The following is a 15,378-nucleotide window of genomic DNA, read 5'->3' on the forward strand; positions in this document are numbered from 1 at the left end:
TCTGTGGGTGTGGAGGGGGGTGTCTATGTGTGTCTATGTGTAAACGTGACAGTTAGGAGAGTTTATTTAAGTGTTCATGTGTTCATCTTTTAACTAAATAATTACCAAACAGTTTCTGTGATCTAACTGCTGTAAGATCAGGATTTCATCTGAATCCTCCTGAGTTATTAGAAGAATCTGAACAGACATTAATATTAATATATTTATTATAAAATTACTCTATTATTGTTAGAACAGCGTAGAAAGAGCGACAGAGATTAAAACATGAAGTTGTAACTTAAGCTTTATTCTACAATTTTGACGGTTTATTTAACTTTTTTTGTACTTTTTTGGACGTTTTTGAGTTTTTTTTAACATTGATGTTGCTTGCAGCTGTCTGTCCACGTAGAAAAAGACGTTATCGTGAGGTACTTCATTATTTTACTTTTTAATGTTCTACATGTATCTGTCAGTTGGATAATGATTTGCGATTTCTTTCTTTAAATACGTAGAAAATGGTTTGGTTGGTGGAGTAATCAGAAAGATTTTGTTTTTTATCAGATCAGATTTTAAGAGAAAGATTTAAAATATAAAAACAGAAGTTGAAAATAACTAAATACATTTACTCAACTACTCAAGTACAACTTTAAGGAACTTTTACTCAAGTATTTCTCAGTACATCTCTGAGGGAAACATTACTGCTCTACATTTATCAGTCACCAACCAAACTCTGTACAATTTTCAGAGTATTTAAGAAACCCTACAACATGTCATTTTATTTATTCTTTCAGATGTTATCAAATCAAATATCACGATATTTTGGACCAAATACATCGATCTGGGGGGTGGGGGGTTCATTTCCTGCATACTGGGGAATCTTTCTGTAAAAATGTGTGGCTTTTCTGCATGCAAATGTCTTTATCAATGTAAATATTATTAATTAATTAATCTGCTGTGTTGTTTTAAACATTACGAGCGTTTCAGGATTTTATTTTTTAGGAATTATGCAGGGATATTGTCTGATTGACTATTGGTGATTTTACAAAATATTAACACTTGACTTTGATAAATAATCACCAATAATGTGAATATAATGACTAAGTTGGTAAAGGTAAATAACAACAGCTAGAACAGTAATGCAGCCTTTAAAATGTACATTACCATATCCTAAATCTAAGACACCTAGCCTCATATATATAATATCCATATTTTGCCGGGCCCTACTCTGACATCATAGCAGTAAAAAGCGTATTTAAATATATGAATGATAGCTGCAGTCCTCTGGTTTATAATACAGGTCAGGATGTCGGCTGGGACAGCGTCTGTTATACACACACAGACATGTTTATATGTATATATATGTTATTCAGACTGATGTTTGTCATGTTTACATCATATCATGAATTCGACCTGCTCAAAATGGCGGGAGCGAACAGGACGTCTCGAAACAGGAAGCGGGACACCAGCCGCGCCTGCGCAGTGGCTCTTTCTGGGTCCCTGTAAAGATGTCTGAGCAGGCGGGGAGGGAGCGGAGCGGAGGACCCGAAACAAACGGACAGAACCCGCAACTCTCCGCAACTTAACCGGTCAAGGTAAGGGCGCACGGCCCCGCAGAGCCGCTCCGACGGCATCGACACGCGGCGGAAGGTTCCCGCCTTCAGATGAGCCGGACTCCCGGTGCGCAGGGCCGCGGAGTCCGTAGTAAAGAGTAGAAACAGTGAGCGGGACGCGCAGCGCTGTGGCAGGGGCGTGTCCGCCATCTTGTCTGTAAGTGGCGCCTAAACAGCAGCTGTCGCTCAGCGCGGAGACCGAGCTCGCTGCGTAAAATGGCGGTTAATAGCGAAATATAAAGGCGGCGCGTTGCTCTCCCTGTGTTTTTAGAGAACTTTAGCCCGGTTCGGCCCGACTGTGACCGACACGGAGAACCGCTGTGTCCGTGTGTTCAGCCCGGGCTCCGCTTTGTGTTGTCCCCTCACCCCCTCCTCTGCTTCTCCCTCTCCCTTCTCTTCTCCTCGCTGTTTGTTTTGGAAAGCCTGCCAGGCGCATGCGCGTAACCACAGCGCTCCTTTCTGCGTATGAGAACGCAAACATCAGTATTTATTTATTTAATGAATTAACGCAGTATCTAAGCTTCATCGCAGATACACCGACGCCGTGTTCTTCCCTGGCGGTTATTGATTACTTTGATCGGATTATAACTGATATCGGTCCGTTTGGCGCCACATTCAGACGGTCCGCGATATAAACAGCTCCGCCGTTCAAATCAACCTGTCACCGTCTCCACACCACTGTCAGGCGTACACTGTCAGTTACTACAGGCCTACACTGTCTACATGTTTACATTCATACACTGTCTGCATGTTTACAGTCATACACTGTCTGCATGTTTACATTCATACACTGTCTACATGTTTACATTCATACACTGTCTGCATGTTTACATTCATACACTGTTTACATTCATACACTTTACATTCATACACTGTCTACATGTTTACATTTATACACTGTCTACATGTTTACAGTCATACACTGTCTGCATGTTTACATCCATACACTGTCTGCATGTTTACAGTCATACACTGTCTGCATGTTTACATTCATACACAGTCTGCATGTTTACATTCATACACTGTCTGCATGTTTACATTCATACACTGTCTGCATGTTTACATTCATACACTGTCTACATGTTTACAGTCATACACTGTCTACATGTTTACATCCATACACTGTCTGTTTACATTCATACACTGTATGTTTACATTCATACACTGTATGTTTACATTCATACACTGTCTACATGTTTACAGTCATACACTGTCTGCATGTTTACATTCATACACTGTATGTTTACAGTCATACACTGTCTACATGTTTACAGTCATACACTGTCTACATGTTTACAGTCATACACTGTTTACAGTCATACACTGTATGTTTACATTCATACACTTTATATTTATACACTGTCTGCATGTTTACATTCATACTCTGTTTACATTCATACACTGTCATACACTGTCTACATGTTTACAGTCATACACTGTCTGCATGTTTACAGTCATACACTGTATGTTTACATTCATACACTGTCTACATGTTTACAGTCATACACTGTATGTTTACAGTCATACACTGTCTACATGTTTACAGTCATACACTGTCTGCATGTTTACATTCATACACTGTTTACATTCATACACTTTACATTCATACACTGTCTGTTTACAGTCATACACTGTATGTTTACAGTCATACACAGTCTGCATGTTTACAGTCATACACTGTCTACATGTTTACATACATACACTGTCTACATGTTTACAGTCATACACTGTCTGCATGTTTACATTCATACAATGTCTACATGTTTACAGTCATACACTGTCTGTTTACATTCATACACTGTCTGTTTACATTCATACACTGTCTGCATGTTTACAGTCATACACTGTCTGCATGTTTACAGTCATACACTGTCTGTTTACATTCATACACTGTCTGCATGTTTACAGTCATACACTGTCTGCATGTTTACAGTCATACACTGTCTGTTTACATTCATACACTGTCTGCATGTTTACAGTCATACACTGTCTACATGTTTACAGTCATACACTGTCTGCATGTTTACATTCATACACATAGTGTTTTATTTTGAAAGTCAGTGTGTCTTCCTGTGCAGGCAGGTGATGCGTTTCTGATGAGCTGCGGAGATGTCCAATGACAGCCAGGGATCGGTGAAGGGGGAGGCGGCCATAACAGCGTCTCCCTCTGGCTCCGCCTCCTCTCAGGACCCACCCCTTTCCCCTTCCACCACCGCCAAACCACCGGAGCTCCCAGGTACACCTGTCTGTCTCTCTGTCTGTCTGTTTCTCGGTCAGTCTCTCACCTTTCTGTCTGTCTCTCTCTCTGACCTGTCTGTGTCTCTCTGTCTGTCTGTGTGTAGATGAGCTGGTCCAGGCTGGATGGTCTAAGTGTCTCTCTCTCTGACCTGTCTGTCTCTCTGTCTGTGTGTAGATGAGCTGGTCCAGGCTGGATGTTCTAAGTGTCTCTCTCTCTCTCTCTCTCTGTCTGTCTGTGTGTAGATGAGCTGGTCCAGGCTGGATGGTCTAAGTGTCTCTCTCTCTGACCTGTCTGTCTCTCTGTCTGTGTGTGTAGATGAGCTGGTCCAGGCTGGATGGTCTAAGTGTCTCTCTCTCTCTCGCTCTGTCTGTGTGTGTAGATGAGTTGGTCCAGGCTGGATGGTCTAAGTGTCTCTCTCTCTCTGACCTGTCTCTCTCTCTCTCTCTCTCTCTCTGACTGTGTGTAGATGAGCTGGTCCAGGCTGGATGTTCTAAGTGTCTCTCTCTCTCTCTCTCTCTCTCTGTCTCTCTCTGTCTCTCTCTCTCTCTGTAGATGAGTTGGTCCAGGCTGGATGGTCTAAGTGTCTCTCTCTCTCTCTGACTGTGTGTAGATGAGTTGGTCCAGGCTGGATGGTCTAAGTGTCTCTCTCTCTGACATGTCTGTCTGTCTGTCTGTGTGTGTAGATGAGTTGGTCCAGGCTGGATGGTCTAAGTGTCTCTCTCTCTCTCTGACCTGTCTCTCTCTCTCTCTGTCTGTGTGTAGATGAGCTGGTCCAGGCTGGATGGTCTAAGTGTCTCTCTCTCTCTCTCTGACCTGTCTCTCTCTGTCTGTCTGTGTGTAGATGAGCTGGTCCAGGCTGGATGGTCTGAGTGTCTCTCTCTCTGACCTGTCTGTCTCTCTGTCTGTGTGTAGATGAGTTGGTCCAGGCTGGATGGTCTAAGTGTCTCTCTCTCTCTGTCTGTCTGTGTGTGTAGATGAGTTGGTCCAGGCTGGATGGTCTAAGTGTCTCTCTCTGTCTCTCTCTCTCTCTCTCTGTCTCTCTCTCTCTCTCTCTGTAGATGAGTTGGTCCAGGCTGGATGGTCTAAGTGTCTCACTCTCTCTCTGACCTGTCTCTCTCTGTCTGTGTGTAGATGAGCTGGTCCAGGCTGGATGGTCTAAGTGTCTCTCTCTCTCTCTCTGACCTGTCTCTCTCTGTCTGTCTGTGTGTAGATGAGCTGGTCCAGGCTGGATGGTCTAAGTGTCTCTCTCTGACCTGTCTGACTCTGCTCTCTGTCTGTCTGTGTAGATGAGTTGGTCCAGGCTGGATGGTCTAAGTGTCTCTCTCTCTCTCTGTCTGTGTGTAGATGAGCTGGTCCAGGCTGGATGGTCTAAGTGTCTCTCTCTCTCTCTCTGACCTGTCTCTCTCTGTCTGTGTGTAGATGAGCTGGTCCAGGCTGGATGGTCTAAGTGTCTCTCTCTCTCTCTCTCTCTGACCTGTCTCTCTCTGTCTGTCTGTGTGTAGATGAGCTGGTCCAGGCTGGATGGTCTAAGTGTTGGTCTCGGAGGGAGAACCGACCGTATTACTTCAACAGATTCACCAATCAGAGCCTGTGGGAGGTGCCGGTGCTGGGCCAGCATGATGTCATCGTGAGTAATGTTTGAATCTAATGAGTGAAGGTGATGGTGTTTATAACAACAACATCCAGTGATCCAGTGATAGTTGTTGTGTAGAAACACCAGAACACTAAAAGCACTAGTGATGAAAACGTTTGTCGTAGACAAGTTTCAGGCTAACTAACGTGAAATATGAGATTGTAGAAACGGGGCTGAGCCTTTTACAAAGGTGATGCTGAAAGGGAGAAGTCTCCCATTTTTCCTGCAGTTAGTTACTTTCTGTCTGTCTGCAGTCTGATCCTTTAGGTCTGAACGCGGCGCCAGCAGAGGGTGGAGGCGGAGAAGGTAACCTTGGTAACGGTCAGAGGAAGAGGAGGATCTCTGAGGAACAGGGGGCGGGGCTTAACAGCATCAAACGAGTCAAGGTAAAAACAACAACAACCCGGTGATGTCATCAGTAAACAAAAACCATATGAAGTTATATTTTGAAACTTTAAAAGGAGTCTAAACATCTTTAAACGTCAATGTTTACACCCCTTCTTCTTCATGTTTGTTATTCCTGATGTTATTGTATTTATTTGAATAATAAAGTTTTGGAGTTGAGGTTAAACTAGTGACCGGTGTGTAGTGGATTGTGGGAAACAGAGTCTTGTAATTTAAATAATGAGAACCTTTTTTCTTTTTTTTTCAGGCAGAGCCAACAACGCCAATTTCCCCCAGCACGCCCGGTGCCAAACACTGGAGCTCCGCCCCTGAGGACAAACCGACCCTGCCAGCCACGCCCACTACCCCAAGCCCCGCCCCCGCACCCTACAGACCAGCTGTGTGAGTGCTGAGGCCCCACCCCCTCTATTAGCATCGTTAGCTTCTCTGCTGATAGCCTTCTGAAGGTTTAAAAGAACACACACACACACATACATACATACATACATACATATATATATATATATATATATATATATATATATATGTATATGTATATGTATATATGTGTGCAACTGTTTAAGATATCAAAGGTGACCTAACTGTTTTCACATTTATACTTACATACATACTACTACTTTGCTCCGACACCTTTCCCCTAAGCATCTTCATTACTACAAAATAAAATCAGAAGAAATTTGTTAGGCCAGGTTTCCACAGGCAGTGGATTCTTCGATAACTTCTCCGTTATATCTGTGGCGAGCAGCGGAGTGCAAGCCGAGTTGTGTCGCCACCATATATCAACAGGAGCGATAAACACTTTGTTTATGGTTTAAGTTATATCGTTATTAAGATATTCGACAGCTCTAGGTTGTTGAATCATTGCTCGGAGATAGTTTGTGTTTCTTCTCTGTTGAAACGTAGTTTGTGTTGCTGTTTTGCAGGATCTACTGGGATCTGGACACCCAGACCAATGCTGTGATCAGAGAGCACCCTCCCGCCCACCACCTGCCCCCCCACCCCGAGATCGAGTTGCAGAGAGCACAGCTCGTCACCAAACTCCGCCAGCACTACCACGAGCTGTGCCACCAGAGAGAAGGTACCAGACACTAGGACTGAGTATTCCTTCTAGAGAGAAGGTACCAGACACTAGGACACAGGGTTGAGACAGAACTTCTACTAATAATAAACATTAATTCTATAGCACTCACAGTTGAAGATATACGTTAGCGACTTTGTGCCGTCTTCTTCTTCTTCGCCCTGGTTGTTTGTTTTCTTCTGGTAGCGGCGGCCGCATCATAGAACGCCATCAACACGCACATGCTGTAAATGAACAGGCCCGCTCGCCGCTCCATCACGCAGGAAGCTGAATGTTTAGGAACCATCGCGCCAGGCAGATCCGTTTTTTTTACTCTCTTTATAATATTCAATTTTTGTTTTTTTACTATTCAAATATTCGCTGACAGCCTTACTGATTACACTTCAACAGTTAATATATAAATAAATGGATGGACACTAAATCTTCTTGTTTGTGTCAGCGTGCGGTCTGAGTGGCGTGCGGTCTGAGCACGTGCAGTCTCTTCATCTTCTTCCTGTTTGTGTTGGCGGGCGGTCTGAGCGCGTGCAGTTTCTACATCTGGTTCCTGTTTGTGTCGGCGTGCGGTTTCTTCATCTTGTTCCTATTTCAGGTATCGATCCTCCGCGGGAGTCGTTTAACCGCTGGCTGCTGGAGAGGAAGGTGGTGGACAAAGGTCAGGACCCGTTACTGCCCAGCGACTGTGACCCCGTCATCTCGCCGTCCATGTTCAGAGAGGTCATGAACGACATTCCCATCAGGTACCTGTCTGTAACCTCTGTCTGTCTGTAACCTGGGTCTCTGTCTGTCACTTCAAACCTGTTTCTTTTGTTTTAATTGTGTGTGTGTGTGTGTGTGTGTGTGTGTGTGTGTGTGTGTGTGTGTGTGTGTGTTACAGATTGTCTCGTATCAAGTACAAAGAAGAAGCCCGGAAGCTGCTGTTTAAATACGCTGAAGCTGCCAAGAAGATGATCGACTCCAGGTACGTTCCTAACCGACCAATCACAGACCTCATCAGGAAGCTCTAACTTGTAGGGCTGGGTATCCTTCTAAAAAATGTTCAATACTGATTCCAATACCGTGACTCTGATAGTGGTTCCTGAATGATACCAATTTTATAAAACTTTAGAAATTACACAACAATAAAATTATGGCACAAATCTTAGTATTTATGTTCCAGCTGCGACGGCGTGAGCGTCTCTGTGTAAGGGAGGGTTACTCTTCCGTGTCTCTACGGCGTGTAATGTTAGTCAGCCAATCACAGACATTAATACATCTTGGTAGAAGCATGCTGCATTCTGATTGGCTCACTGATGCTGATGAGACTCACTGCTTAGGGATTGAACAATTTGGCATTGAACAATTTGGTCCGTGCCTAAAAGGTATAGAAATGGGTACCCAGCCCTACTAACTTGTGACCTCTGACCCCTGGTGTGTGACCCCTGGCGTGTGCAGGAATGCGAGTCCAGAGAGCAGGAAGGTGGTGAAGTGGAACGCGGAGGACACCATGAGCTGGCTGCGCAGAGATCACTCCGCCAGCAAAGAGGACTACATGGTAACCTTTGACTCTACTGAATGTTGGACTGCAGCAGCTCCTATAAAGATCTCTACACACACTGTGTGAGTGTGAGTGTGAGTGAGATTGTAACATAGTTCTGTGTGTGCAGGACCGCCTGGAGCACCTGAGGCAGCAGTGTGGTCCTCACGTCACCGCCGTGGCCAAAGACTCGGTGGAGGGAATCTGCTCTAAGATCTACCAGCTGTCTGCAGAGTACAGTCGCCGGCTGAGGCAGACGCACCTGAGTCTGCTGCAGGACCTGCCCACTACAGGTACACACACACACACACACAGGGCTGTGTATTGGCAAGAATCTGGTGATATGATATGTATCACGATATATGGGTCACGATTCAATATATTGCAATATATTTTGATACTGTGCGTAAGTTGATATATTGGGATTTTTTAAAAGTATAATTTTAATAAAACTAATATTTAAAAAAAGGGCACTGCTAGGCACTGCTAGGCGAGACACAACATAAACGTGAACCACTGTCTTACATGAATATTTTTGCACGTTAAAAAAACAATTGATTGCAAATACTCAAGTCTGTTGATTTTTTTTTCTTACACCCCTAACACACACACACACAGACGCACACACAGAGACACAGACGCACAATTCATAAATTGGGTTTTTCGATGTTTTTGGCACTTTTTTAAATGTTTTTTCCACTTCTTGTGAAGTCTGGTGTTTTTCATAAAAAATGCTTTTTGAAAATGTTTTTCCATTTCTGTGTCCAGAGGTGTGTGCGTCCTCCCAGCAGTCCCGGCTGGTCTACTGTTACCCGGTGCGTCTGGCCATTCCGTCGCCGCCGCTGCCTCGAGTTGAGCTGCACTTTGAGAACGACATGGCGTGTCTGCGCTTCAAAGGAGAGATGGTCAAACTCAACAGAGGACACTTCAGCAAACTGGTCAGTACTGAGTAATCTGATTACTGACTGTTCCCCTGTAGATCTGTTTCCTGCTACTAGCGATCTCATTGGAGACGAACAGCTAATCAGAATTGACCTTCTTTAATTCTCCGATTGGTTGTAAAGCTGTGACAGAGTTGAGCGTGCAGAGTGCAGAGGTTGAGAGAGAGACACTGGAGTGCAGAGCAAGAGTTTGAGAGGGCATATGTTATTATTGCATGTTAATATGGAGAAAAGCAAACATGTAAATACAAGTACACAAAAGATTTATGTTTGCTCAAACTAAATTATTGTTTGCTTGTGTATTATTTCTCTTCAAAATGTAATGTATGTGCTTGCAAAATATGTCTCTGTGCTCAAAATATATTACAATAAATATTACGGCATACTCCTCCGAGGAATGTTGGAGAAGTTCAGGCTGCAGTGCATGATGGGAAAAGGTCTTCTGTCTGTCTGTCTGACTGTCTGCCTGCCTGCCTGTCTGTCTCCAGGAGTTGTTGTACAGGTACAGCTGTATAGACGACCCGCGCTTTGAGAAGTTCCTGCCCAGAGTCTGGTGCCTCCTCAAGAGATACCAGGTAATCTGTCTCTCTGTCAGCCAATCAGGGCTCAGCTGCTGTCACCTGACACACCTCAGGTAGTCGCAGAGTTAACGAACGAGGTGTGTGTGTGTGTGTGTTAGGGCTGTCAGCGTTAACGCGTTAATCGCGATGCGATTAAGGGCTGGCGCAACGCGATACTTTTTTTTTTTTTTAATCTCATGCCAGCATTTATTAATTTATTTTACACTTCACTGGGTTTGGCGTGGTGCCTTACAGCTACTGTTTTGACACTTTGTAGCACCGTTACTTCTCATCAAGCTGCCACTTCCTCGTGTCACATCCTGCTGCTGCAGGCATGATGGAGAAACACAGCAGCAATAACTCTGAATGGAGCTTTTTATTTTCCAAAACTCCCTGACGGCTCGTAGACAAGTCTAAACCATATGCACGTTGTGTAAAGCTGAATTAAAATATCACCGAAGCACGTCAAGCTGGAGCTACCAGCTACGAGCTAAGCATAGTAGTACAGTTAACGTGATGCTACCTGCTAGCGGGATAAACGGGTGGCAACTACCTGCAGACCTGTCAGCATGGTAGAGGACTCAGGTCTTAAAGACGTACTACGGTTGGCATGTTCTGACCTGTCTCGTTGCCGTTGAGGGAGACAGTAGTTTTCACGGATACACAGCCTGTAGGACACGGAGAAAGCAGCCACACTGGAACTGCTGCAGAGTCCAAACTCTGTCTCATTAACCGCTGATCACTGGACGTCAGTGAGGAATCTACATTATTTAGGAGTTACTAAACACTAGATGGACTCTAGTAAGGATAGGGATCTTTAGTTTTTTAGTTAGGGACTTGGAGGAATTGGGCAATAATGACAGATTCACACATTTTTCTTTTGTTTACAGTAAATAAAAAATTACAAATCTTAAAATCAAGTTCATAAAGTCACTTTCTTTGCATTCATTTGATTCCCAGTTAAGATCCTCTGGTAAGAATGGCTTTCACTGTTATGTCCTTAAAAACTGTTCTGAAATGCAAAATAATAGAATTTTAATCATGTGATAAAACATGTGATTAATCGCGATTAACTATAGAAATTCAGCGATTAATCGCGATTAAATTTTTTTTTATCGACTGTGTGTGTGTGTGTGTCCAGGTGATGTTTGGCAGCGGCGCTAACGAGGGGACTGGTCTGCAGGGGGCGCTGCCAGTGGCGGTGTTCGAGGCGTTGGTCCGACAGTTTGGAGTTTCCTTCGAGTGTTTTGCTTCGCCGCTCAACTGCTACTTCAAACAGTTCAGCTCCGCCTTCCCAGACACAGACGGCTTCTTCGGATCCAGAGGGTGAGACACTCTGTCTGTCTCTCTGTCTCTCTCTCAGTATGTAGTATGACAGTATTAAGGCGGTGTCTTTGTGTGTTTTCAGGCCGTTCCTGTCTTTCTGTCCAGTCAGCGGCTCGTTTGAAGCAAACCCTCCGTTCTGTGAAGAGCTGATGGATGCCATGGTGACGCACTTTGAGGTGTGTGTGTGTGTGTGTGTCTCTCTCTCTCTGTGTGTGTGTGTGTGTGTGTGTGTGTGTGTGTGTCTGTCTCTATGTAGACAGCTTAGCGCCGCCCAGGACCATTGGGATTGGTTTAGAGAAATGTAAACAACCCAGAGAATGTTTCTCCTGTGTAACCCTAACCCCTGCGTTACTGTCATGGGTGTGTCTCAGGGCCTGTTGGAGAAGTCCTCTGAACCTCTGTCCTTCATCGTCTTCGTCCCTGAGTGGCGTGACCCCGTGACCCCGGCTCTCACCCGCATGGAGGCCAGTCGCTTCCTTCGGCACCAGCTGACCGTCCCGGCCTACGAGCACGAGTACCGCTCGGGCAGCCAGCACATCTGCAAGAGGTACACACACTGCACTCATTGATTGGTTAACACTTCTTTCAAAAGTCGCAACCTTTTAAATAAAGTCACAAGTTTATTTAGGTTCTTTCTCCAGATGTGCAGCTCAGCCAATTAGGGCAACAATAGCCTGTCCATAGTGCTTGTACATTAAGTGTGTGTGTGTGTGTGTGTGTGTGTGTGTGTGTGTGTGTGTGTGTGTGTGTGTCCAGAGAGGAGATGTACTACAGGGCGGTCCATGGTACTGCAGTCCTCTTCCTCCAGAACGATGCTGGTTTTGTGAAGTGGGCTCCGACTGCCGAGCGCCTGGCCGAGCTGACGGCCGCGTACCGCCCCTCCCCCTCCCGCCCCTCCACCCTGTCCTCTCCTGGCCCCGCCCCCGTCGCTCCTGCAGACAAAGACTCCACCCCCAAGGCAGCTGACATGACGCAGAGCGCCGTGACATCACCGGGTGGCCATGACGACAACAACAACAACAACAACAACAACAACAACAACAGCAGTAGTAGTAGTAGTAGCAGCAGCAGCAGTCCCCAAGACAAGATGGCTGCCGTGTAGAGAGGAAACGGCGTCGGTCCAGATTGTCCCTCACCAGCACCTGTAGCACACCCTAAGCTTCTGTCGACACCCACAATGCTGTTCTGCCGCCACCTGCAGGGGGCGGGGCCCAAGTTAACCCTTTCTCCATTCACAGCGGCTCTTCTGATTGGTCAAGAGCTCTGGAGCTCTTTCTTTAAACCTGCAGTGACAATAACACAAACCTGTTCACCCGTGATGTCACCTGTGATGTCACTGGAGGACCTGTGATTGGTTAACAAGGCAGCTATCGTTTCTATTGGACTTGTGTTTCCAGAGAGAGACGGTCTGAAGCCCCGACACACCCAAGAGGCCGGAGGTTTGACTCCCGCAGCGGCGCTACTAGTCGTCAGTCTGCTTTTAATTGGCCAATCTTTGTAGAAGTGTGCTGCGTGCTGATTGGCTCACTGACGCTGATGAGATTTATCCATACTTGAGGTAAATCGCTCGGTGCCTAAAAAGTATTGAATTGGGTACCCATCTCTATGTATCCTAGCAACAGTTAGTATCACGCAGAGCGTACGTGGTAGTGGATGGAGTCTTCACGATGTGTTTAGGGGAACGTTTTGGTCAAGACAAAAGCAACGTGCGGCTACGTCAGAGTGGTCTGCTTGGTGTGTCGTTAGGACTCAGACTGGTCAGCGAGGTCACCAGTCCCATCAGACTTCCTGTGGTGTCACTATTAAACAGGAAGTGGTCAGCGACGTGTTGGACAGTTTAGGCTAGAAGGGATACAGCTATGCCGACGACAGTTATGTTTGGAGAGATACCAATACCATATACTGATACCATATACCGAGCTCGGGACAGTTATGTTTAGAGAGATACCGAGGTTGGGGAAAAGCCTCCAATGCTGCCTGAGTATGTGAAACTACACACTGATCTGATATCTTAAAGACCCTCCGAAAAATACTCCTTAAAGTAGTTTGAGTTTTTTGTTCATGTTTTACAGTTTAACCTGAGTCAGTGAAAGCAGCCCTATCTCATCCATACAGCCGTTAAAACATAATATAGTATATACTAAAATGATATTATTATATGATCCTAGATTAAGTGTAACGTGCGTCCGTAGCTGTATCCCTTCCAGCCGCGGCGTCTGTCTCCATGTGACCCCGGTCGCCTGGCAACGTGTAGATACTGTACAGTTAAACTGATATGAAGTCTGTTGGTCATTAAAACACGTTGAATTGTTCTTTTTTATTTGATTTAATTTAACCTTTTTTAAAGAGATGATCTGTTTTCTGTAATATACAGTTGATGATAGTTTGTTTCAAACTAAACCAAAGTGTTATTAAGAAGATGTATATCCTGTATGTGTGTATTCATCAGTAATGTCGGGATCCTCCTCCTCATTATTTTATTATTCTCTTCAGTAACTCTTTGTTTTTTATGGGTTTTTCTTGTGCATGAAATCTTTTGGACTTTAAATAATGTTCGTAATCCTGAATGTGTTTTTCATGGCCAGGTCTTCTGGCTGCGTGATGTCACTGCGTATCCGGCGTCTGGCGCTGCCTACTGGCCCCTGCCTATTGGCCCCTGCCTATTGGCCGATGCCTATTGGCCGATGCCTATTGGCCGCTGCCTATTGGCAGCTGCGTCTGTGGTTGCGTCTGGATCGTCTCCGGCACTGCGTCTGTCGCTGCAACATGAAATGTTTCTTCAACTTTTAGTTTGAACTTTTACTAAGTTTTCTTTAAAGGAGCAGTCCAGCATTTCAACTTCACTGTAAATCTGGAGCTAAACTAGCTGTTTGTTTGTGCTAAGCTAGGCTAATGGTGGACTGTCCCTTTTTAATATTTCAACTCGTAATCACAAGAACATTTGATTCGTTTTCTGGTCATTATGACTTCTGCATCTCATAATTTCAAGAAAACTATTTTCTCATTTTTATAATTCATATAAAGAATAAATACGGACTGAAGTTCTTGTAATTAGGAGATGAACATGTTTCCCTACCCGACAGTTTTCTTGTAATTATGACCTTATCTTTCCTAATAATAAAGGAGAGATGTTTCAAGTTTCCCCATGTGTTCGTTGATGATAAAGTCATAATTACAATAATCTGATGTTTCTTTCTGAGTCTTTATGGTTTAAAAACAGGGTTCAACGTTAAGGGGTTTTGTCCAAACTCAATTTTTACTGTTTTTTTTGGGGGGGAAAAACTTTGAAAGAAAAGTTTTTTTTTAAACTTCAAAAGTGGCGAGGGAATTTATTTTGTTGAAAAAAAAACACAGAAAAGGGTGTTGACAAATGTCGATGCATGAAGTGGTAAACGTAAGAACAACTAGAAAACTTTTAGAAAACTAAATCAAAAACGTAAAACCATCAAAAGCTCAAAAAAGTTTCAAAGCGCCAAAACACCAACTTGGTTCCTGAATGGCCGACGGCCCGAACACGGAAGCTGTTATATGAACATTCCCGCCGTGGCTTTTCCCTTTCCCCAGCCCTAATGTTGAACCCTGGAATATGAAACAGGTTTCGTTGAGTCTTTATGGTTTGAATATGAAGCCAACGCCGGTGTGACGTCACGTGGCGGCGAAGGCCGGCCGTGTTTGTGTCGGGGTCCTCACAGCTGGAGAATGTAAATACAGTCTGTCCTTCATCTGCCTGCAGACAAACTGCTGTAAAATATATCCAACCCAGTTCAACTCGTCTTTTAACTCACATTTACAACACACACACACACACACACACACACACACACTTTAACCATTTATTTATGTCCACATGAAGAAAAATGGTACAGGGACACAAATATTACGGATATAGTACAATACATACACAAACTCATGGACCAGTGGCATGCAGCAGGTCTTCACAATATCACTTAACAAGCACAATACTCAGGTCTTAAGGGTAGAAGTAGCAACGTCTCCACCATATGTGGCGGCTGCCAGTAAGAGCAGATATGACACAGTACTTTGCCAGCTGTTTAGCCTCTTTCTGGCCATCCCAAGTTGTTGCGGCCCTCTTA

The 15,378-nt window shown here is 44.5% G+C and overlaps 1 protein-coding gene across 2 annotated transcripts; it reads left to right on the plus strand.

Moving 5' to 3' along the window:
• Window positions 1-1,475: 1,475 nt before the first annotated feature.
• Window positions 1,476-15,052, plus strand: pcif1 (phosphorylated CTD interacting factor 1). 2 transcript variants are annotated; one of them, XR_013501930.1, is made up of 17 exons: window positions 1,476-1,571; window positions 3,668-3,825; window positions 5,331-5,455; window positions 5,716-5,847; window positions 6,114-6,247; window positions 6,790-6,944; window positions 7,534-7,681; window positions 7,819-7,902; window positions 8,376-8,475; window positions 8,588-8,750; window positions 9,226-9,395; window positions 9,887-9,973; window positions 11,100-11,284; window positions 11,367-11,460; window positions 11,656-11,831; window positions 12,041-12,842; window positions 13,870-15,052. XR_013501930.1 is itself a non-coding variant. In XM_078249521.1 (16 exons), exons 2-16 carry the CDS (start codon window positions 3,699-3,701, stop codon window positions 12,384-12,386), a joined length of 2,226 nt encoding a protein of 741 aa, XP_078105647.1. In that variant the 5' UTR covers window positions 1,476-1,571; window positions 3,668-3,698; the 3' UTR covers window positions 12,387-15,052. The 2 variants fall into 2 exon arrangements, 1 of the variants encoding a protein (XP_078105647.1); XM_078249521.1 differs by having other exon boundaries at window positions 12,041-15,052.
• Window positions 15,053-15,378: the final 326 nt, after the last annotated feature.

The sequence above is a fragment of the Sander vitreus genome, chromosome 4 (assembly GCF_031162955.1).
Source record: "Sander vitreus isolate 19-12246 chromosome 4, sanVit1, whole genome shotgun sequence".
Lineage (NCBI taxonomy): Eukaryota > Metazoa > Chordata > Actinopteri > Perciformes > Percidae > Sander > Sander vitreus.

What these genes read in the sequence shown, in the direction of transcription:
- pcif1 (XM_078249521.1), top strand. Translation starts at nt 3,699, where the DNA reads ATGTCCAATGACAGCCAGGGATCGGTGAAGGGGGAGGCGGCCATAACA. An exon ending in CCAGCAAAGAGGACTACATG is followed by an intron (nt 8,476 to 8,587) that starts GTAACCTTTGAC and finishes CTGTGTGTGCAG; the next exon opens with GACCGCCTGGAGCACCTGAG. An exon ending in AGCCAGCACATCTGCAAGAG is followed by an intron (nt 11,832 to 12,040) that starts GTACACACACTG and finishes GTGTGTGTCCAG; the next exon opens with AGAGGAGATGTACTACAGGG.